This window comes from Triticum aestivum, chromosome 1B, assembly GCF_018294505.1.
Source record: "Triticum aestivum cultivar Chinese Spring chromosome 1B, IWGSC CS RefSeq v2.1, whole genome shotgun sequence".
NCBI lineage: Eukaryota > Viridiplantae > Streptophyta > Magnoliopsida > Poales > Poaceae > Triticum > Triticum aestivum.
This window is the reverse complement of record NC_057795.1, coordinates 136621080-136645014: the sequence shown is the minus strand read 5'-3', so window position 1 is coordinate 136645014 and position 23935 is coordinate 136621080. Positions and strand designations below refer to the sequence as shown.

The 23935-nt window shown below is 42.9% G+C and overlaps 1 protein-coding gene across 3 annotated transcripts; it reads left to right on the top strand.

Moving 5' to 3' along the window:
- The first annotated feature begins 1658 nt into the window (after positions 1-1658).
- LOC123088156 (coiled-coil domain-containing protein SCD2) lies at positions 1659-8985 on the top strand. Of its 3 annotated transcripts, XM_044510332.1 has the most exons (18): positions 1659-2150; positions 2349-2527; positions 3015-3078; positions 3430-3471; positions 3569-3607; positions 4242-4291; positions 4375-4402; positions 4999-5076; positions 5171-5278; positions 5361-5421; positions 5501-5536; positions 5965-6078; positions 6640-6728; positions 7201-7258; positions 7822-7866; positions 7974-8014; positions 8250-8376; positions 8642-8985. In XM_044510332.1, the coding sequence occupies exons 1-18, from the start codon at positions 1785-1787 to the stop codon at positions 8761-8763; spliced, it is 1647 nt and encodes a 548-aa protein (XP_044366267.1). In that variant the 5' UTR covers positions 1659-1784; the 3' UTR covers positions 8764-8985. The 3 variants fall into 3 exon arrangements, 2 of the variants coding, with proteins under 2 accessions (XP_044366267.1, XP_044366274.1); XR_006441711.1 differs by lacking the exon at positions 8642-8985 and having other exon boundaries at positions 7201-7274; positions 8250-8350; XM_044510339.1 differs by lacking the exon at positions 5501-5536.
- The last annotated feature ends 14950 nt before the right edge of the window (positions 8986-23935 follow it).

Genomic DNA, 23935 nt, shown 5'->3' with positions numbered 1-23935 from the left:
ATTTAAGTGTGCGTGATGTATTTTAGATAGTACTGTCTCAATATTGTGTGCCCGATTGCTATTGAAATTAACAAAATATTTAAAATTATAGTGAAAATGTACAATCTTCAATAATATGGGTATTAATATTTATATTTGTTAAGACGTGCGTTGCACGTGCCGCTTACTAGTTTTATAGGGGTAGTAGATACATTTTTGGAAAAAAAGAAAAAAATAATAGAAAACATGAAGATTTCTTGAAACAGGAACATTTTTCCAAATTCCAAAACAAAATTTGGACATGCGAACATATTTTGAAACTATGGAACAAAATTTGAAAACACGAACATTTTTTAAAACTTGTGAACAATTTATGAAATTGAGACATTTTTTGAAACTCCGAAAAAACATCAACATTTTTTGTTATTTGCGATCAAATTTTGAAAATGGGAAAAACAATTAACAGCCGAACATTTTTTGTGAAGTGGTGAAATTTTTTATGAAAAGCATTAGCAACAATTTTGAATAATGAGAGCATTTTTTGAAAATCCCAAACATTTTTTGAATTTATGAATAATTTTTAAAAAGGGCCATTTGTTGAAATTTTCAATGTATTTTAAAAGCAAGAACAATTTTCGAACATGAACTTTGTTTAAAAAGGTAAAATAACCTTGAAAAATAAAAATAATAAATAATAAAAAAGAAACAGTAAAATAAAAAAATAAAAAACAGAAATAGAAAAAAAAAGAAAAACCGGTAAAAACCGGTTCAGGGAACCTTCTAGAAGGTTCCCAAAACGGCTGGAATAGGTGCACTATCTACGCGAAAGTGGGCCGGCCCATCTCGTCGCTGCTCTGTCGCTCGCCTGTGCAAAACGCCGACAGTTTGACAGAGAGAGCGTCAAATAGGAAATTCCTACCCGTCGATCCAAGCCAGCAGCGTCACAGCGAGCAGCGTTCCAGCCGGCGACCCAGGTAACAAGCAATCGAGCATTGCATTTTCAATTCCCGAGTAATTTTCATCGGCAAGCCTTCTTCTTGTATTACAAAAAAAGCGAAACCTCCAGAGTAATTTGCCGGATAACCTGCTATAGGGTACGAGTATAAGCAAAGACGATGCTCACATAGGCCAAAGACAATACAGAAAAGCAATAATGGAAAACTTATGAATAGTTGCAGACTGGATAGTTGTGCTTTCTTTTGAGTTGGCCCGCTCAGTATTTTCTTCGAAGCTCCGGCACTGCATAGAACACCAATAGGATCACAATCAATCTTCCACTTTTTGATATCGCAAGCATGTAATTGAGATTGCATGGCATGTATTGAAGTACTTACTTGATCGTAATTTTTTAGAATATATTTGATCGTGATTTTGATATCATTACATAAAAAAAGTACAACCATTATTTGTTACTGAAGTTTGGTCTTAACCAGACAAAATTTGCGTGTGTGTATGCACGTTTTATGATCGCTTGCGTTTGTACTATGTTTAACAAAAAAAATACATCCTCATATTTTGTGATATAGCAAGGTCCCAAAAATTAGAAACGAAAAAAGAAAAAAAAAAACGAACGCCACATAGATCCTGCCACGCGGCACGCCACCCTGCCGATTGGAGAGCCGGGAGACCGTTATGGCCGGAAGCCAAAACGCTCGCCCCCGCCTTCGGACGGGCGACGAACGACCCATTCCCGTCTCCCTCCATCCCACCACCTCTCCGATCAAATCGCTTCCTCCAGGAAGAAGGGGGACAAAAAAAATCACGAGCTCTCTCTCTCCTCGCCCGATCGGATCCGGCACGGTGCCATGGATCGCATGTCGTCGCGTCCGGCGAGCCCGGGCGGCGGCGGTGGTTACGTGCGGCGGGGCGCGTACGTCTCCAGCAGCGCGCACACGTCGCCGGGCGGGTCCCCGTCCGCGTCCCCGGTGCACACCCGCCACACGCGCTCGGGGTCGCTCGGCGGGGCCGGGTCCACCTCCTCCGCCGGCCGCCGGGGGGCGGGGGCCGCTGCCGCCGCGCGCGCGGCCGCGCAGCGCCTCGCGCGCGTCATGGGCGGGCCCGTAGGAGAGGACGGCGGCAGCGGCAGCGAAGGCGAGGAGTGCGAACTCTCCGGCCCGCCCATCGAGCTATCCACCCCGCGCCGGCCCGGCAACCGCTCCCCCTCCCCCTCGGTAACACCATCTGAATCGATCGCCATTTCCAGATTAATGTCATCGTCCAATTGAGGGCCTGCTAATGTGCGATCCTCCGTCACACGTCCATGCGCCCCTCACGCAATTTTGCGATTTGTTAGTTGCTACATTACACATTGTGTCATTGTGTTTGATGGATGTACTAAGTGGTTGCATGTAAATGTGTGTGCATTTTAGATAGGTCGTTACCTTGCGGATCAGGCGCCGGTCGTTAGCCGGCCACCCTCGCTGACGAACCGGTATGTGCCCGGGAAGTCGGTTCCGATGATACCATCCATCAAGCAATCAAACCGGCCAGCGACAAGCGGAACAGGGTCGGAATCGTCCGTCTCGGTCCCTAACCGAAGGGAGCAAAGGTCAGTATTGTCACGCATTATACACCACATGTTCCGTATTTATAAGCAGTGAATTGGTTATGGTATGATGTTGTTAGTAGTGCTATAGGGGGTTCTCACCTGTGTACGAGTTCTTTTAATTCAAATTGAATAAATTATTTATCTCGTGACTCATGCTTGTTACTTTGTTAGTTTATTGAGGGTACAGTGTATGTGTGAACTACTCTCTCCACTCCGAATTATAAGATGTTCTAACGTTTTTCTGAATCAGATGTATATAGACGCGTTTCAGTGTGTTTGTTCACTCATTTTAGTCTGTATGTAGTCCATACTGAAATATCCAAAACATATTATAATTCGTAATGGAGGTAGTACTATCTAGTATCTCCCAGTTTACTTACGGAGAATTTGTTAATTAACAGAAGGCACCTCATTAAGTATTTATTGCCTTTTGAACATTCTTTATTTATAATCACATGCTAAGTAATATAGGCTACATCATCCTTAGGAGATCAGTTGATCTTGGAAGCTCGATGAGAGGACGGCGCTCCTCTTCTTCTCTTAATGATGAGGTAAATCATGTCATCATAAATACTTCTGTGTGAAATAATAATGACTGAATATTCAGAAAATTCTATGTCTTTCCCTGAGAAAAGCTGAGCATATAGGTGCATTGAGAAGGCAAAAGTATAAGATTTGCTACTTTAGGTTGCCAAACAATTATTTTTGCTCTTCTTTAGATTAAAATACTCCTCCAACCAATATGATATGGATGCTGTGTATATGTTATTCTTCAAATCTTTTTCGGTAAAAAAAAATTACCTTTTTCGGTATGTTATTCTTCAAATGTCATTCCTTCACCTTAGAATCGATTATTATCTTATTTGGAACACTCTTGTGGTTCTTGGATGCCTCCCTTGCAGATTAACACACTTCAAATGGAAAATGATAGCATGTACGAAAAGGTGAGATAAAATTACGATTATGAATTTTACTTCTACTTCTACTTGTTGGAAGCACTCAACATCCTTGTTATGCTGGCATGCATCTTCCGAGCTTCAGCTTGAAGAGGATAGATGCTATGAAGCAGATGTCAGACAGGTTTATTTCTGTGCTAAAAACTGCTGATTTTATGATAGCAAGTTCTGATACTTGAGTAGATGGTTTAATCCTAGTGTACTTCTATTTTAGTTCTTACCTTGGAGGCTGGTGCTACAACTGCATAATATGTTTGGATCCATGCAACATCTATTCTAGGCTCCTTGTTAATATGCTCTTAAGTTAATAGTTATAGATTAATTTCTCTACATTGAATTTACATGCGTTCGTATTACATTTGGCTTTATCTTTTACATAGCAACTCAGGAAAAAAAGTTAAGGCCTAAGAAAGCCAAAACGTTCAGGTTTGCCTTCAGTTGCTAGAAAGTAACTGTGACATTTGTCTCTTTTACTGAACTGTGCTCCTAATAAATAAATAATGTAAAATATTAGATGCTTCAAATGGATAGGTGGGACTTTAATTGCTATTCACTATTCAGCAGACCTACTGGATCAATAGCTGTACAACGGCAGCAGACCAAGTTCCAGTCCTACTCGTTGAGCCACTAAAGACCAAATATGCAAACTTATTGGCTTAGTTTCTAAATTCTGAAAGCCATTTGCATGAATATGTCTGCATTCACTTTGTGTCATATCCATGTTTTGTGCTAATCGATCTTCACTATTTGAATTTCAGGCTGCTGGTATGGGTGATGCCATAGAACCGGAGGTCAATTTGATTAGCAGGTATATGATTTACGAAAACGTAACATTTCTTCTTATTTACATGTTGACCATATTTTAAACCATGTTTCTGCCTTGACTCTCAGAAAGGCTGCAGCACTAGAACAGAGAAGGGTATGTTTCTATACAAAGCTTCTCCTGCTCAACATTTTGTCGAAATGTGAAAGCTTATTTGGATTTGAGTCCCCTTTTGTGCTTTGATGTGGTGCTTTAGGTGTTAGATTCTCCTGAGTTCTTCTTTTCGATGGTCGATATTTCAGAATAAATATATTTCCCCCACAATTTGCAACTTGCTTCTACCAAATGGGGAAATATCTAAACTGTAGCTCTCTAGCCCAACCAAGGGCTGACTGGTAATTCGCCAATCGAGAGCTGTATGAAGGAGATATAGGCCTATGGGAGGTCCGCTTGCTGGCGGGCCATGTTAGACTGGAGGCAAATGATGCCCAACCCCACGTGTCACATGGGACGGACAACCCTTGTATGGTCTATTGGAGGCAACCGGGCCCCATCGCCTCATTGCCCCATGAGCACCCTTGGATAGAAGATTGCACCCCAGCCCACACCCGAGCCCTTGGTTGTTGACCTACCAGAGTATAATGAATTTTCTTCATTTCATAAATCCAAGTTAGAAATTATGGGGAAAATAAAAGCAATTCTAAGATTTTGCTTACTAACTCTATCCAACCTCGAGTTCTGTTTTCTCTTAGGCTTCAATGAGAATTGCTTCAAGAAGGGGTAACAGTGCAAGCTGCGATGAGATTACAGCCCTTCGATCAGAAGCAAAGGTGAATAGTTCACCACATATGATTACTTATTGCTGAATGAGTTCTCCTCAGTCATGTTTTGCAATCCTAAACATTTATTTACTCTGTTGGGTAGGTTGCTGGTGAGATGGCCACATCTGTATCTCGGCGTGTAGGTATTGGATCAGAACTGAGATCTCTTCATGCAACATCCAACAGAACGATCCTGTCACAAGAAGAAATGGTGTGTAGGCTTGCTGGCCTATTCATATTCTGGCACTTTGTTGTTTTTGGATCCATTACATTTCACGAAAATCATTTATCAGGAGGAGGTGGTGCTAAAGAGGTGTTGGCTCGCCCGCTACTGGAAACTATCTGTTAGACTTGGTACTGAGATTATCTTCCTGTATTGTTTTTCCGGGATCTTCCTCTAATGTAGTCTAATTAATTTCTCAAAATTCTCTAGCATTCTACTACAGCACAAAAAGGTGCAGGGAAGCAAGTAAATTCGTGGAGCCCTAAACAGCAACTCTCCTCCATTGTAATTGTTAGCATTGACAAATTAAGGGCTCGGGTGCTGGTTAAAAATAAGGGCTAAGGGATGCATTATTACCCTTCCCTATTTGTTCATTATAAAATTCACAAGCTAATGTTGCCATAAACATTTCGCATAGTTTGCCTTTTAAGGAGTGTACCCTTTAATAATATGTCCTGTTTCAAATTTATTTCGTTAAGTTTATTCATGGAGAGATCCAGTCCTTACTTGTCTGTCATAATTTTCTCTGAAGCCTGTAAATTTATTGCCAATTATTGTCAGGGAAAAATTGTTATTCTTCATGAGAAAAAGACTTATCCACAACTGAGCAGTCAATTTAAAAAAAGTATGTAGATTGTCAGAATGGTTGGCTAATGCAAAGGTGTCTATTTTAGGGATACATTCTGATATCGCTGCACAAAAACTAGAACACTGGTCCTCAGTTGCACCACTTGCACTTGAAGTCGTCCTATCAATTGGGCAAAAAGCTAGAGATGGAAGTTTATCAGGTCAGATTCCCTTTCAATATCCATCTTTTGGTCTCCTAATTATGATTATGTTACTACCATGAAGCTGTTGATACAAGCATCACATATTTAGATTACTCTACAAGTAGCTTATGACGTGATACATGTAGATGAAGGCCAGATTTCCATGAAATGATATAACCTACATCAACTGAAAATCCCTGCAAGGATTCTGATGTCAATATAAAAATGAAACTGGAAATGACATAAATGAATCTGCAGAATGTACTTGAGTTGCTTTGAGTTGGATTTCATCTTTGTTGTGATATGGATTTTTGCTTTGTATTTCGTACGTGCATAGAAAATGAATTCCAAATACATTTCCCTTAGTGAAGTACTTACATTTTGCCCATAGGTGCAAAAAGATGCCAAGTGGATGGTTAATATATTTCTGTCATGTGGAGGATTAATATATTTCTGTTATTTTTTAAAGTAATATAATGTCAAAGGATGTATCATCATTTTAAGTGTACCAGAGATGGTATATAATATCATGATTTCAGTCACATTACTTATTTTCTTGTACTGTTCATTTGGTAGCAGATAATGATGTAAATGATACGGCTGGAGATGGAAATATTGAGAGCATGCTTTTAGTTGAGAAAGGACTTCGTGAATTAGCTTCGCTCAAGGTTTTTCTCAATATTTTCTTAGTAATTTTATGCTCGTCCCAATCAATGAGTTTCTTCCAGAGGCAAGTCCCAATTGATCAAGTTTGATGAGATCCATAGTACTCACAATAAACGAAAATTATGTCTCATAGTGTTGGTGTGGCAATTTCCTAGATGATAGTTATCTTCTAGCAGTTCTCATGCTCGTCTAGTTCATTGTTTTGACAATTTCGTTTTCTCTGTCAATCACATCGAGTGATACAGAAAGTAATTGATGTGTCATATTGGTTCCACTTGATGAAAATAGAAAGTGGATTGTCAAACTTCACTACTTCAGACTCCTGTGGGTTACAAGTTTGTGTCATTGTGAAGTATATTGTAGATGCAGTATGTGTCACTGAATTTGCTTTCACATATTCTCATAAAGGAAGAAAATGATATTTATGTTTCTAGTTTCAATTGCCGAAGCAATAATCTAATATTCCCTTTGAAGGTAGAAGATGCAATCATGCTGGCTTTAGCAGAACATCGACGATACAGACCTCTCTCAGGTGGCTTCTCCAAAATGTACTCATTTCTTATACTTTTATCTTTAATATGTTACTATATGATATATCTCAGAACTTCCGACAGATATACAACAATTTTTCTCTGTCTACTACGATAATGTCATAAGAGTTCCAAAAAGACTTTTTTTTAGATCAGTTCCAAAAAGACTTGAGACTGTATGTGTGGTGCTGTTACAATTTGGCAACACATAGCACTTGGGCATCCAAGAACCACTTTTTGCAGACTCCGAATGGTACAGCAAGTCGATAATGCATATAACACCAGGGCAAAAAGGAACGATTACACTCGCTTAATATAATTGATATATACCAGAATCACTTCAGGAAAATACTGGACAAAACCATGTAGATTTTTGGTTCAGTAATTCTAGTTTGTATGGGAGAATTGCAGGAAGTTTATCACTTCGTTTGTGTGATTAGAGCTGCTTCCTAGCCAACTGTGCCAGCTCATCTGTCCTTCTGAACATTCATGTTGCTAAATTGACTTGATGGCATTGGACAAATATGTTTAACCCTTTTTATGATGAGTAAGCTTCCTATTGTAGGTCCAGTTTTTCCTGCTGATAGTCATAGTTCTCCGGAGTCAACTGGTTAGTTCTTCTCTTCACTAATTTCTTTGGCATCTATGGCCTGTGAAAAACACTAGTACATCAAATTTCTTTACTAACTATCTGCGGGGGCTTGCTATTTGTCCTAGAGTTAAGTGAGGATGAGCGAGATGATGTACGCTTCAAGCAGGTAAAATAACAATCTGCCATCCATTTGATGGGTCGAGACAATTCTCTGCAATTTAGTATTATTTTTTGTCCCACTATGTGTCAAAGTTAAAACATGATAAACTAAGTTGACCATAGTAAAATGTCAGCTTAAACATTTTATGGAAATTCATATATTCTGTTCTTGTTTCTTTCTTGTGAGTGTTCCATTTTTTACTTACCATAAATTTTACGTCGAGGAACTAACGATATAACAGGCATGGTTGACCTACTTTTGGAGGCGGGCCAAAAACCATGATGTAGAGGAAGATATAGCTGACGACCGTCTACAATTTTGGATAGAGCAAGGCAACCACCCAGTTACTACAAGTGATGTAGTTGAAGGTAGCCTCCCTTACATTACTATTGAGATCATCTTTTGCACAATCCACAATTCTTTACAGTTTGTACGTTCTAAACAAAAGAAACCACAAATATTTTGTTTTGTTCAAAATTATGACTGAGAAACCATAGTGAGAAGTATCCTGTCCTCGCAATCTTTTTTCTTTTAACTTTATCCATCACCTCGCTAAACACTAAAAATTGTGCTAAATGTGTTGTTGAAAGCCGTAATCATTTTTTTTCTTGTTTTGTCAAACTATGTTAAAAGTCGATAGAGGACTTCATGAGCTGAAGAAACTGGGGATCGAGTCTCAGCTGTGGGAAGCCACGAGGAGAGCTTTCGACGATGAATCCATTAATCATGGAAGTCCATTTGGATCTGAAGTTTAGCCAACACATAAGTCAGAACGAGGTCTAGTGCCAATTTTGCGCCGTCACAGGCCCTAGAGCCTTTATGTTTTGTTTTGCAGTTTATGGTTCTTCCACAAGTTCATGTAAATTTTCTGATCAGAACAAGAGATGATTCTGTCTCCTAGGCCTTTTCCTTTCTTCCCAGCAACCTCGACTAAATCCTGGCAAAGCAAAAGTGATTAATTCAAGATGTGTTGTCCACTAATCGAGTAATCTGCTGCAACAGGATAGATACATACCACTCATTGTGTTGATGAGACACCCTGGGTCATAATCCCCCCCCCCCCCCCCCCCTTCCCTGGGCCTCTGGACTTTACGTGCAACTGTTGGAAAATGTTCCATTGCCCTTCCAAGGTAGTCAGAATTTCAGAATTGTGATCCTGAAACAGATAAGAGATACGATGGTGGGATCATAAATCGTAGAATCTTCACTAGGGGTTAGTTTGATTGGTAAAGTCGTACTCCCTCCTTCCCAAAATATAAGGCGCGATTGACTTTTTACGGTCTTTGATGCACGACTTTGACCACTAATATATATCAAAGTATATGGATTGAACATGTATAAATGGTATCGTCGTATTTGTCTTGCAAAACAATTTTATTTCCTATGTATGTATACTTATAGACATACAATACATGAAAATCATAGTCAAAGTTGTGCAACGACGACCAGAAAAGTCAAACTGGGCCTTATATTTCAAGGAGGAAATACATTAGGATCGTGATTGGAACTACCCTTCACGTTCCCCTCTTTCCCTAGGACCTATATATTTCTTACCTCTTCCATTTTTCAGGCTTAGTAAAGCATAAGCCAAAACCTTGATAGAGCTTTGCTCAATCTATCATACCCTGGGGATTTCCACCTACAGGGTGAAGACTCCATGGAGTTCAAGACCACTTACCAGTTGAAGGTTCCTTTAGGAGTACAAGACCTCTGATTCCTAGAAGTTGGAGAGGAACTATCTCTCAACACCTCAATGTCACCTAGAGATTTGGGGACGAACTACCCTAGTCATTTGTTTTTCATGTTGTTAGATCTTGAGGTTTGGCTTGTAATTTGAGTTGGATTGGTGGTGAATCTTGTCCTTGCGAGTGATTCTCTTGAGTTTTTCCTTCGCTGTTCTTCATGTTTGTCACGTTTCACCTCAAATCCACCAGCAAATCATAAGGACCGGGCCATCCAATGGATTTTCCCGTATCAACTGAACAAAGAATAAAATTTCTCCAAACAAAATCATAAAAAAGCAGTAATTCTACATGTACATATTGAAAGAGATGGGAAAGTTTTAGCTTAGTACTTAGAGAGTGGTTTTCCTGCACCCCAGCTCGGTGCACACCCGCTACACCCACACAAAGAAAAAAACATAGCAAAACATTTCGAAAAAAATCTGAAACTTTGTGCGAATGATCATTAACGAATGTTAGAGAGGCTTGTAAATTTTGGTGGTCAAATGACGTCCGAGGAGCTCTATACAAAAAAGAAACAAAATTACTCAAAATGTATGTGCATTGTTTGACCAAAATTTTGTAATTTAGTTGTTTTTGTACGGCAAGAGACCTCAGTCTACTCGGCTAAGACCATTGTGAGTTGCTGTTGGGCACGTTCATTGCGCGCAACCACCGCGGCAACACTCTCATCATCCAGCGCCCACCGTTACTTGAGCTTTATAATGCCGGCCATCGATCAACGTACCGCCAGGCGAGAGGCGAGTGTGAGGGCCCAATGGCCTCCACGGCTACCTCCCAAGCCACTACCTCCACCCTATCGTTTGTTCTCTTGAGCCTCTCTCCATTGATCCAACGCGTAGGCCCATCAGGCGCCTCTCTCTCGATGCGCTCCTGCTCTTCCTTTATGTGCGACTCACTCCTAGCACCCTCGTCCGGAGACAACGGCTGCCACAAGGAGGTGTCCATATATAGCATCATAGAGCTGCTCAATGGTGAGGTACGGGGGATCCGGCGTGACGTCCTCCTCGGCGAGGGACGACAAGGCGTCCTCCTTGGTGCAGGGTGCCGAGGCGTGGCACTCGGCGTTGGGTCCCACCGCACTAATGATGTGTCGGCTAGGGATGGCCGGCGCCATAGCAGAGAAAGGGCTAGGGCGAGCAGTTGGAGTGGCGGTGAGGGAGTGCGAGGAGAGAGTCGCGACAAAGATGAGTGCAGACAAATAGTAGCTATAGTTACTCGGAATCTCGAGGGGCATGCATGACAGTCGCCAGAATTTGATGCATGGCTGGCATGGTAGGTGAACAAGAAAGGTTCAAATTATGGTCGTCGTGTCCTGTCATAGAAACGTGTTTGCTCACCGGTGTGATTGGCATGACAAGTGGTGGGTCTCACAGGATGGTTCAAACGAGATAGAACAAGTGGAGACGGCACACCGGGGCGTGCAACTTATTTCTTGGCGTTCCTTAGTGGCAGCCTTCGAATATCTGAGTTTGCTAGGCACGAACCAAATTTTCCAAATTTATATTTTTCTATTCACCTAGCATATGAGATTGCAGTTAAAATCTTGATTCAAAATGATGAAGGCAATTTTTTTGGAAATGTAATTTAATAGTATGTTTGGGAGACACGAAACATATTTGGAGATGTCATCGTCACCATTAGAGAGCAACATATGTTCACAATTTACTCACTTCTTTTGGAAATTTTATGGAAGGATAAACTCGTAGTATGATACCAAGCCAAGCTATATGATTTTCTGACAAAATTTAAGTATGAAAAATGATAAACCATTGGGTTACAAATACAAGTTTAATTGTTATTTTTATTTTGACATTTTATAAACATGAACTAACCATTAAAATATGTACATACATATTTATTGTTGGATTTATGGCACCTTATTTAAGATGCATGAAGTGGATGGAAGTACTTCCAATAAATGTTTGGATAGTCATAATACCAATAATATCATGTCATTTTAGAACAAAAAACACCAAAAATAGTGTAACATGCAAAACTTACTAAAAATAGTGCAACATGCCAAAACGACAAAATAATAGTCCACCATAGAAGGAGTGTAACATGCACTTGCAAAATTTACCAAAAATAGTGCAGCATGTCCAAAAATAGTCCAACACAACAGTCCAAAAGTAGTCCAAAAGCTTCTGATATGTCCATTTTGCATCATGTTCACCTACTGTTATTTATAATATTTTTATGCATAATAATGCTTTTTGAGTAATTCTAATGTCTTTTCTTTCATAATATGCAAGGTTCACACAAAGAGGGAGAATTCCGGCAGCTGGAAATCTGGACCTGAAAAAGCTACGTCAGGCTACCTATTCTGCACAACTCCAAATGAGCTAAAACTTCACGAGGAATTTTTATGGAATAAATAAGAAATACTGGAGCAAATAACTACCGGAGGGGGTGTCACGCCCAATATGCGATCCTATCCGAGAGGAACTCGAAGGTCCCACCAAGGATAGAGCCGCATATTGAAAACACTTTTGCAAGGTGAATATCATTACATCGATCGTACCATTACATAATAGTCGGGATACATACAAAAGGCATACAATGCCACATGAATACAACAACATCATACATAATAGCAACATCTGACTACGGATGGAACACAAACAGAAACCCAAACAACATCCACCCCTGCTAGTCCAGGCTGCCTACTAGGAACCTATCCCCTGAACAAAGAAGAAGCAGAAGAAGGACTCCAAAACAAGTAAACATCGCTCTCACGTCATGATCATCGTATTACCTGTACCTGCAACTATTGTTGTAGTAATCCGTGAGCCACGAGAACTCAGCAATCCCATTACCATGGGTATCAAGACTAGCAAAGCTTAATGGGAATGGAATGTATACATGGTGAGGTTGCAGCAAGCGACTAAGCAATGTATGAGTGGTGGGAACTCGAAGGTCCCATCAAGGATAGAGCCGCATATTGAAAACACTTTTGCAAGGTGAATATCATTACATCGATCGTACCATTACATAATAGTTGGGATACATACAAAAGGCATACAATGCCACATGAATACAACAACATCATACATAATAGCAACATCCGACTACGGATGGAACACAAACAGAAACTCAAACAACATCCACCCCTGCTAGCCCAGGCTGCCTACTAGGAACCTATCCCCTGAACAAAGAAGAAGCAGAAGAAGGACTCCAAAACAAGTAAACATCGCTCTCACGTCATGATCATCGTATTACCTGTACCTGCAAATGTTGTTGTAGTAATCCGTGAGCCACGAGGACTCAGCAATCCCATTACCATGGGTATCAAGACTAGCAAAGCTTAATGGGAATGGAATGTATAAGTGGTGAGGTTGCAGCAAGCGACTAAGCAATGTATGATGGCTAACTTACGAGTACGAGAATAAGATGAAAAGCTACGTAAACGGTCGCAAACTAGTAATGATCAATAAGTGATCTTGAACTACTTACGTTCAAACATAACCCCACCATGTTCTCTTCTCAAACTCACCCGAAAAGAGACCATCACGGTTACACACGCGGTTGGTGTATTTTAATTCGAATCTAGTGTCAAGTTCTCTACAACCGGACATTAAAAATTCCCATCTGCCACATAACCGTGGGCACGGCTCTCGAAAGTTTAAACCCTGCAGGGGTATCTCAACTTAGCCCATGACAAGCTCATGATCCATGGAGACAATCATCCATCGCGGGACATCCGATCAGACTCGGGATCCCGGTGCACAAGACATTTTGACAATGGTAAAACTAATCCAGCAAGACCTCCTGACGTGCCAACAACCTGATAGTAGCCGCGCGTATCTCGTCTCAGGCCACGACGGATGAGCTACGCATACAGGTGCCAAAATAACCCAGGTTGCCCCGGGGCGGCCCCGCACAGTGCTCTAGTTTGGGACCAACACCATCATCATTGGCCCCCCTGTTTATGTGGAATTACTCCTCGGGTTCATGACTCCCTGTGCCAATTAATTAATTAATTCACTATTATTGTGTAGGCAAATGTTAAAACCAATGTTGGGCCTTGCTGGAAGAGTTTTATTCAAAGAGAATTTTCAAGAGGGGCCCATAAACCCTCATCGTGTTAGGGACGCAAAATCAAGGAACATAACACCGGTTTGACGAAAAATAGGGCAACAAGAGTGGAACAAAACACCAGACATAAGGCCGAGCCTTCCACCCTTTACCAAGTATATATGTGCATTAAAATAAGAGATATTGTGGAACAACCTGCACCTGCACCTGCAACTAGCAACGCTGTAAGAGGGGCTGAGCAAAGCAGTAACATAGCCAAACAATGGTTTGCTGGGATGGTGAAAAAGGTTAGAGGTTGTCTCATGGCATATAGGGAGGTTTGATAAACAAGTGGTAGGAAGCACAGCATATAGCGATAACATCAAGACAACTAGCATCGTAATGATAGTAGTGAGATCTAGGGTACCGGTCATCTTGCCTGAAATCCGGCTAGGAAGAAGATCGAATCCATGAAGAAGACGAACGGGCGTAGATGAACCAAGCGTAATCGAATGAATCCTCACGATCGCAACAAAGATTAAGGCATCTATATGAACAGTAACATGAATGCAAATGCAACCATGTAGAGCATCAAGAGATGAACAATTTGACATATCATACACGCAAAACGGAGCAACATGCACATAGTTACGGAGGGTCAAACATGTGCACATATCGCAAGAAATCTGGGACTTAGCAAAAAATTTCACCTCGCGAAAGTCAACGGGACAAGGTGGCGGCGGCTTGTCAGAGACGAGGTCGAGAAGGTCGCCAGTGAGGTCGAGGAGGCCGGGTGGCGCGAGATCCGGCCGGATCCCACCAGGTCCGGGCCGGAGGGGAGCAGTGTGGGGCGGCGGAGCTGTGGGTGGCACGCAGTGGTGCGGCAGGCGGCGGGCGGCGAGGTGGATGGCGGTGTGGGACCCGAGCTAGCGGCGGAGCAGCGGGCGGCGGCGGTCGGCAGAACGACGATGAGCGAGCGGGTGGCGGGGCGGCTCGGGCGCGTAGTGGCTGGGCGCAGCGGGTGGCGGCGGCGCGCTGACGGGCTCATGCGGGTGAGCGGCGAGGCCGGATGAGCTCGCACGGGCCCGATCCAGGCCGCGGTGGCGCGCGAGACTGGAGGCAGCGGCGGCGGGACACGTGGCACGCCCTGATTAGGCGAGGGCGGCGGCGGACGCGATCGGTTGCCCAGCGGACGTGTCCGGCTGCGGGAGGAGGGAGATGGCTAGGGTTTGCCTGAAAATTTGGACGGGGGAGGCCTTTTATATAGATTCTGGGAGCTAGGAGAGGACTATTGAGGTGCGGTTTTCGCCCACACGATCGTGATCCAACGGCAGAGAGCATGGAGGGGGTTTAGATGGGCTAGTGGGCTGTTGTGGAGGGGTGCTGGGCTGCAAAGAGAAAGGGGTCTGGCGGTTAACGCGGTTAACCGTTGGGGCATCAAACGATCTCCAAATGGAATGAAATTTGACAGGCGGTCTACCAGTGATGTACCAAGACCGCTCGACAACTCTCGGCCCATTCCGAGAACATTTTTCTCCCGCTCACGAAAAAAGATCTGGGAGGTGCGATGGGCACGTGCGAGTGTGTCTGTGCTCAGAACGGACAACAGAGAGAATTGGGAGGACCCGAACAAACACAAGTTTTAAAAAATGAAGATGAAATGCACATGATGACATGGCAAAGTGCCACAAGCAAGCGAATGACATGGCAATGACAGCGAATAACTAGAAGACATCTGGCGCATCGGTGTCAGGGCGTTGCAGGGGGCCACCTAGTGAGCACAAGACACCCTGGTGGGTTGTGCTCAGCCCATCCCACCTCTGGTGCCCATCTTCTGGTATATAAGTCATTTTGACCTAGGAAAAATAAGGGGAGTACTTTCGGGACGAAGCACCGCCATCTCGAGGTGGAACTTGGTAGAAGCACTTTTGCCCTTCGGCAGAGCGATTCCACCCGGGGAACTTCCCTCCCGGAGGGGGAAATCATCGTCATCATCATCACGAACAACTCTCCCATCTTGGGGAGGGCAATCTCCATCAACATATTCAACAACACCATCTCCTCTCAAACCCTAGTTCATCTCTTGTGTTCAATCTTTGTACTGGAACTATAGATTACTGCTTGTGGCTGACTAGTAGTATTGATTACATCTTGTAGTTGATTACTATATGGTTTATTTGGTGGAAGATTATATGTTCAGATCCATTATGCTATTTATTACCCCTCTGATCTTGAGCATGATTATCATTTGTGAGTAGTTACTTTCGTTCTTGAGGTTATGGGAGAAATCTTGTTGCAAGTAATCATGTGAATTTTATATGTGTTCGGTATTTTGATGGTATGTATGTTGTGATTCCCTTAGTGGTGTCATGTGAACGTCGACTACATGACACTTAACCATATTTGGGCCTAAGGGAATGCATTGTGGATTAGTTATTAGATGATGGGTTGCGAGACTGACAAAAGCTTAAACCCTAGTTTATGCGCTATTCCGTAAGGGACTGATTTGGATCCAAAAGTTTAATGCTATGGTTAGAATTTATTCTTAATACTTTTCTTGTAGTTGCGGATGCTTGCGAGGGGGTTAATCATAAGTAGGAGGTTTGTTCAAGTAAGAAAAGCACCTAAGCATTGGTCCACCCACATATCAAATTATCAAAGTAGCGAACACAAATCAAACCAACATGATGAAAGTGACTAGATGAAATTCCCGTGTGCCCTCAAGAACACTTTGCTTATCATAAGAGACCATTTTGGCCTGTCATTTGCCTCAAAAAGATTGGGCTACCTGGCTGCACTTTTATTACCATTACCGTTACTTGCTCGTTACAAATTATCTTGCTATCAAAATACTCGTTACTTATAATTTCAGTGCTTGCAGACATTACCTTGCTGAAAACCGCTTGTCATCCTTCTGCTCCTCATTGGGTTCAACACTCTTACTTATCGAAAGGACTACGATTGATCCCCTATACTTGTGGGTCATCAGTTTCTTTCACAAAAAGGTCATTTATGGCAATTGGAAAATGAAAACAAAGATTTATCACAAAAAAATTGCAAATTCTTATGGCAACATTGTTTACAATGGTAATCCACATTCGTGTGCCAAATTTGGCCATCATGGACTACGCAATGGATGTGGCCATGGACATGTCCATCTGGCTAGAAAGCCATGCATTTGTGAATGTTTTTTAAAGTTTGTGGTATTGCAAGTTTATCATTTTCCCACTAACTAGTGCATATAAAATGGCTCAATTCAAAAGGATTTCAAATTTTGAGGCTTATTTCATTTTATTTAGTTTTCTCCAAAATCGGGCCAAACTTGCTAGGATGGTCATTCATGGCAAATGTTTGGGAAATTCAACTTTAGTTGTGTCCAGTGCATACACTAGCAATACAAAGCTTGAAATCATTTTTGCCAATTTTTAGGATCAAACTACATCACAATTGTCGCTCAAATTTGAGATAGCTCTGCTAAATAACTAGAAATTCACTAAATCAATGAAATATAGCAATAAAACTCTGAAATTCATAAAAATTTGGCAGTGGGCATCCAATGTTTCCTACTTTGGATGAAAATGCAAAGGTCCAATTTTCAAACTTATTTGAGGTACTTCTTTCACACAAAAAATCAGTTCTCACACTTGGAAAATAAAAATATATTTGAAAAGGTACTTGATTCCATATTGTTCTGTCAACCAGGGGGTTGTTTGCAAAAGCATCTGATCTCTTTGCTCTGTTCCTGTCCATACGCCTACCATCCAGAGAGTAAAGCCACACGACGGTGCCCCATTGCCACCGCCCGCCGCGTCCAACGCTCTTTCCCACCATCGTTCCTTCCCACCTAATCTCTCTACCGCCAAAACTATCTCCGCCGCCACCCTCTCCCACCATCACCAACTCCTGGCACAGCTTAGATACCGACATCTGGCATCCTTCGCCACTGCTCCAATCCATTTCTTTCACGTGATGCCTGAAGGAAATATGCCCTAGAGGCAATAAGAAAGTTGTTATTTTATATTTCCTTATTCATGATAAAGGTTTATTATTCATGCTATAACTGTATTGATTGGAAACTTAAATACATGTGTGAATACATAAACAAATATCGTGTCCCTAGTAAGCCTCTACTAGATTAGATCGTTGATCAAAGATGGTTAAGGTTTCCTAACCATGGACATGAGTTGTCATTTGATAACGGGATTACATCATTAGGAGAATGATGTGATGGACAAGACCCATCCGTTAGCTTAGAATAATGACCGTTCAGTTTTATTGCTATTGGTTTCTTCATGTCAAATACATATTCTTCGACTATGAGATTATGCAACTCCCAAATACCGGAGGAATACCTTGTGTGCTATCAAATGTCACAACGTAACTGGGTGATCATAAATATGCTCTACAGGTATCTCAGAAGGTGTTTGTTTAGTTGGAATAGATCGAGCTTAGGATTTGTCACTCCGAGTATCGGAGAGGTATATCTGGGCCCTCTCGGTAATAAACATCATAAGAAACCTTGCAAGAAAAGTGACTAAGGTGTTAGTTGCAAGATGATGTATTATGGAACAAGTAAAGATACTTGCCAGTAACGAGATTGAACTAGGTATGAAGATACCGACGAAAGAATCTCGGGCAAGTAAACATACCGATGGACAAAGGGAATTAAGTATGTTGTCATAACGGTTCGACCGATAAGGATATTCGTAGAATATGTAGGAGCCAATATGGGCATCCAAGTTCTGTTATCGGCTATTGACCGGAGAGGTGTCTCGGTCATGTCTACATAGTTCTTGAACACGTAGGGTCTGCACATTTAACGTTTGTTGACGATATAGTATTACATGAGTTATGTGATTTGGTGACCGAATGTTGTTCGGAGTCCCGGATGAGATCACAGACATGACGAGGAGTCTCTGAATGGTCGAGAGGTAAAGATTGATATATAGGATGATGGTATTCAGACACCACAAGTGTTTCGGAGGGTACGGGGTACTTATCGGGTCATCGGGAAGGAGTTTCGGGCACCCCTGACAAAGATATGGGCCTAATGGGCCAAAGGGGAACATACCAGCCCCTGGTGCACCCCTTCTTTGGACAGCATCCCCTAAGGGAAGGAAAGGGGTGATGGCTAGCCCCTCCCGCCTTTCCCTCTCATGGGAGAAAGGAAAGGGGAGGGGGCCGCCCTCCCCTGCCTTTCCCCGACACCTATATAAGGCAGGGAGGGGGAGCGGCTTGGGAGGGATTCCAAGTAGGATTCCTCCTACTTGGGTGCCTCCTTTGGCTCCACCTCCCTCCCTCCCACCTATATATATGTGGGAGGGGGGCGCCTAGCACACAAGAGACAATTGCCTAGCTGTGTGCGGCACCCCCTAATACGTCTCCAACGTATCTATAATTTTTGATTGCTCCATGCTATTATATTACCCGTTTTGGATGTTTATGGGCTTACTTTACACTTTTATATCATTTTTGGGACTAACCTACTAACCGGAGTCCCAACCCGAATTGCTGTTTTTTGCCTATTTCAGTGTTTCGAAGAAAAGGAATATCAAACGGAGTCCAAACGGAATGAAACCTTCGGGAGCGATATTTTTGGAACAAACATGATCCAGGAGACTTGGTGTGGACGTCAAGCAACAGAGGAGGCGGCCAAGAGGGTGCCCGGTGTGCCCCCTACAGGTGGGCGCGCCCCCCACCCTCATGGGCCCCTCGAGCATCCACTGACCTACTTCTTCCTCCTATATATACCCACGTACCCTGAAACCATCGAGGGGCACCACGAAAACCTAATTCCACCACCGCAACCTTCTGTATCCGCGAGATCCCATGTTGGAGCCTTCACCGGCGCTCCGCCGGAGGGGGAATCGACCATGGAGGGCCTCTACATCATCTCCAAGGCCCTTCCGATGAGTTGTGAGTAGTTTACCACAGACCTTCGGGTCCATAGTTATTAGCTAGATGGCTTCTTCTATCTCTTTGAATCTCAATACAAAGTTCTCCTCGATCTTCTTGGAGATCTATTCGATGTAACTCTTTTTGCGGTGTGTTTGTCGACATCCGATGAATTGTGGGTTTATGATCAAGTTTATCTATGATAAATATTTGAATCTCCTCTGAATTCTTTTATGTGTGATTAAGTTATCTTTGCAAGTCTCTTCGAATTATCACTTTGGTTTTGCCTACTAGATTGATCTTTCTTGAAATGGGAGAAGTGCTTAGCTTTGGGTTCAATCTTACGGTGTCCTTTCCCAGTGACAGCAGGGGCAGCAAGGCACGTATTGTATTGTTGCCATCGAGGATAAAAAGATGGGGTTTATATCATATTGCATGAGTTTATCCCTCTACATCATGTCATCTTTCTTAATGCGTTACTCTGTTCTTTATGAACTTAATACTCTAGATGCATGCTGGATAGCGGTCGATGTGTGGAGTAATAGTAGTAGATGCAGGCAGGAGTCGGTCTACTTTTCACGAACGTGATGCCTATATACATGATCATGCCTAGGTAATCTCATAATTATTCACTTTTCTATCAATTGCTCGACAGTAATTTGTTCACCCACCGTAATACTTATGCTATCTTGAGAGAAGCCACTAGTGAAACCAATGGCCTCTGGGTCTATCTTTTATCTTATAAGCTTTCAATATACTTTTATTTGCATCTTTACTTTTCCAATCTATATCATAAAAATACCAAAAAAAATTATCTTATCAGATTATCTCTATCAGATCTGACTTTCGCAAGTGGCCGTGAAGGGATTGACAACCCCTTTATTTTGTTGGTTGCGAGGTTCTTGTTTGTTTGTGTAGGTGCGTGGGACTTCTGAGGAGCCTCCTACTGGATTGATACCTTGGTTCTCAAAAACTGAGGGAAATACTTACGCTACTGTGTTGCATCACCCTTTCCTCTTGAAGGAAAACTAACGCAAGCTCAAGACATAGCACCCCCCCTCCACCGTTTACACCCCGGTCATATTTTCATAGTGCTTAGGCGAAGCCCCACGGAGATAACTTCACCATCACCATCACCACATCGTCGTGCTGCCGAAACTCATCTACTACAATGCTGTCTTGCTGGATCAAGAAGGCCGATGACGTCACCGAGCTGAGCTTGTGTAGAACGCGGAGGTGTCTTGCGTTCGGTACTAGATCGGCTGGAGCGCGAAGAAAGTTCGACTACACCGACCTTGTTGTAAAACACTTCCGCTTACGGTCTACGAGGGTACGTAGACACACTCTCCCTCTCATTGCTATGCATCTCCATGGATAGATCATTGCGTGTGAGTAGATTTTTTTTTGTTTTTCCATGCAACGTTCACCAACAATGCCAAATATAGTTTAGCGCCATGGCGAGGAAGCTTTTTACCACCTGGATCTCAACAGGAGGTCATTGCCAAGTGATGTCTACTATACAACTTTATTCTTGTAGACTTGTGTTGGGCCTCCAAGCGCAGAGTTTTGTAGGACAGTATGTCAGGACCCCGACTCGATGTCACATCGATCTAGCCGGTAACACTTCATATCACTTTGCGGCCTCACGCACGGTATTCCCACGGGTGTCGCCTTACCTTTGCCCGGGACCGTTTGCGCCTTTTGGCTCACGTATATGATAGTGTCGCTAGCATCCATATGATAAAGAGCCCGGGCTGACATGACTAGTCGTAAACCCAAAGTGGCACAGACTTACAGGGACAGGCATCCATGACCCAGCTTCGAACGTGTCGGTCATCAGCAAGTGGGTCCGGGCTGTAGCACTGGGCTAGCAGGACTCCGGTAAACCGGGCTGTAGCGGGCTAACAGGACTCCGGTACTCAAAGCGTGACATTTCCCCGAAGGGACAGACACAGGAACGAAGAAGGACACATGCCGGCCAGCCTAAGTGTTCCAGAGCAGTAGCAAGCTACCATGGCTCAGCGGTAACACTAGGAGACATTTCCCGGTAAGAGAGGCTACTAAAGATAAACAACTAGATAGTCAGATCCCACACATACCAAGCATTTCAATCATACACACAATAAGCTCGATATGTGCAAATACAACGAAGCATCACAACATGACTCTATGACACAAGTACTTTATTTAAGGCTCAGGGAGCCATACATATCATACACAAAGGTACGGATCTCACGACCCAACATACAAGTCATACAGTCATACAAGCCAACAGCGGAAGTACTTTGTCTGGGTACAGACAACTAGTAAAATAAAAGAGGCTTGGAAAGCCTAGCTATACTACGTGGTCCATCACAAGCTCAGGGTCACCACCTGGGTCTTTAGCCTACTCGTTGATGTCAACGTCTACATAGAACCCATCAGAAGGGGTTGCAGCGTCTTCTGTAAAAAATGTAGATTATAGCAACATGAGTACAAAGGTACTCAGCAAGACTTACATCAGATCCTACATACATGCATAGTATCAAGAAGGGTCGGTGGAGTTATTGCAGCAAGCCAGCTTTGACTCTTGGCTAGACTATCCTACGATACTCCAACTTGAAATAGTTTTGCGCACACGAGTCCACTACTCACCACTTCAATACACTACCGAGGATCCACCTCCGTATTCCTACGGAAGAGCCATCCTCAGCACTCACACTTATCTTGAGGCTTTTAACAGTTTCCATTTGCTTGTCTATGAACTGTATAGGCAACCAAGTAGTCCTTTACCGCGGACGCGGCTATTCGAATAGATCATGATAACCCTGCAGGGGTGTACTCCTTCATACACGCTCTCACCACTTATCGTCGTTTACACGACATGTACTCGGCAACCTTCAAGCGGAAGCCCAACGTGGGTGTCGGCCACGACCTACCTAATCACCTAAGCCTCCAGTCCAGGTTTATCGCCTATTCAGGTTCCATCCGCAGGGAGTCCGGCCGAGGTTTCCCATACGGCCCCGAACGATGTGAACAGGGTTCCCGAGATACCTAACGGGTATTCGGTACACCGTGCCACGTACCTACCGCATCACAGCCCACCCCTACGGTCAGCGCTGTCCACGGCCTCCAGTAGGCTACAAACACCAGAAACTACTTGCAACTCCTGGACGGAGAACTAGGGTGAATAAGAAGTCGAGAGGGTCCATTGGTTTCGGGCCCAATGCATGGTAGTAGCTGATTCTTAAATCACACATACAGATCTCAGTGCTTAAGGTCGGCTTCAATGAAACAACCCACCATGTACTCCTACATGGCCTCTCATCGATACCTTTACCAAATCGTGTTCACCACACCACTCTCATTACCGACATAATCATTTCACTCTAGCCCATCACCCAGATGAACCAGACCTGACACGACTCTAAGCATAGCAGGCATAGCAAGGTAGGAACAACACATACATATGGCTCAATCAACTCCTACACATGCTAGTGGGTTTCATCTAGTTACTGTGGCAATGACAGGTCATGCAGAGGAAATGGGTTCAACTACCGTAACACACAGCAGTTTGAATCGCGTTGTCTTAATGCAGTAAAAGAGAGCAGGAGCGAGAACATGGGATTGTATCGATATGATCAAATGGTTGGTTGCTTGCCTGATGGTTCGATGCACGGATACGGTTCTTCGTTAGGGTAATCACGGTACTCCTCGGGGACAGATCCTGTCGCAAAGGACATCGATACACAAACATCACCAAACAATATGCAACAATATGATGCATGCATGAAACATGGCAATATGAGTGTGTTGGGCTAATGCAACTAAAACCAGAAGGGTTTGAACAAATTTGAATCAAGGATTCAAATTTCAAATTCAAATATGGCCTTTTAAAGTGCCTTTTCTTGTTCTGATTAAAACATCAACTTAACTTGTTTGATCATGCATGGAAATGGTACAGATGGATAGATTGGATTTTTCTGATCATTTTTCATATATAATTTGTCCAATTTGGAGTTACAGAATAAAAGTTATGAATTTTTGAAGTTTAATTAATATTCTGGAATTTCCTGATTTAATTTAAATCCAGAAATTCAATTACTGCGTCAGCCTGACGTCAGTGTGACGTCAGCAGGTCAACTGCGGCTGGCTGAAGTCAAACCTGACGTGTGGGGGCCACACGTCAGTGACAGGGGGGGTTAAACAGATTTAAATTAATTCTAATTACTAATTAGTGGCGCTGGGGCCCACTGTCAGTGTCAGGGGGGTTGACTAACAGTAGTTAGCGCTA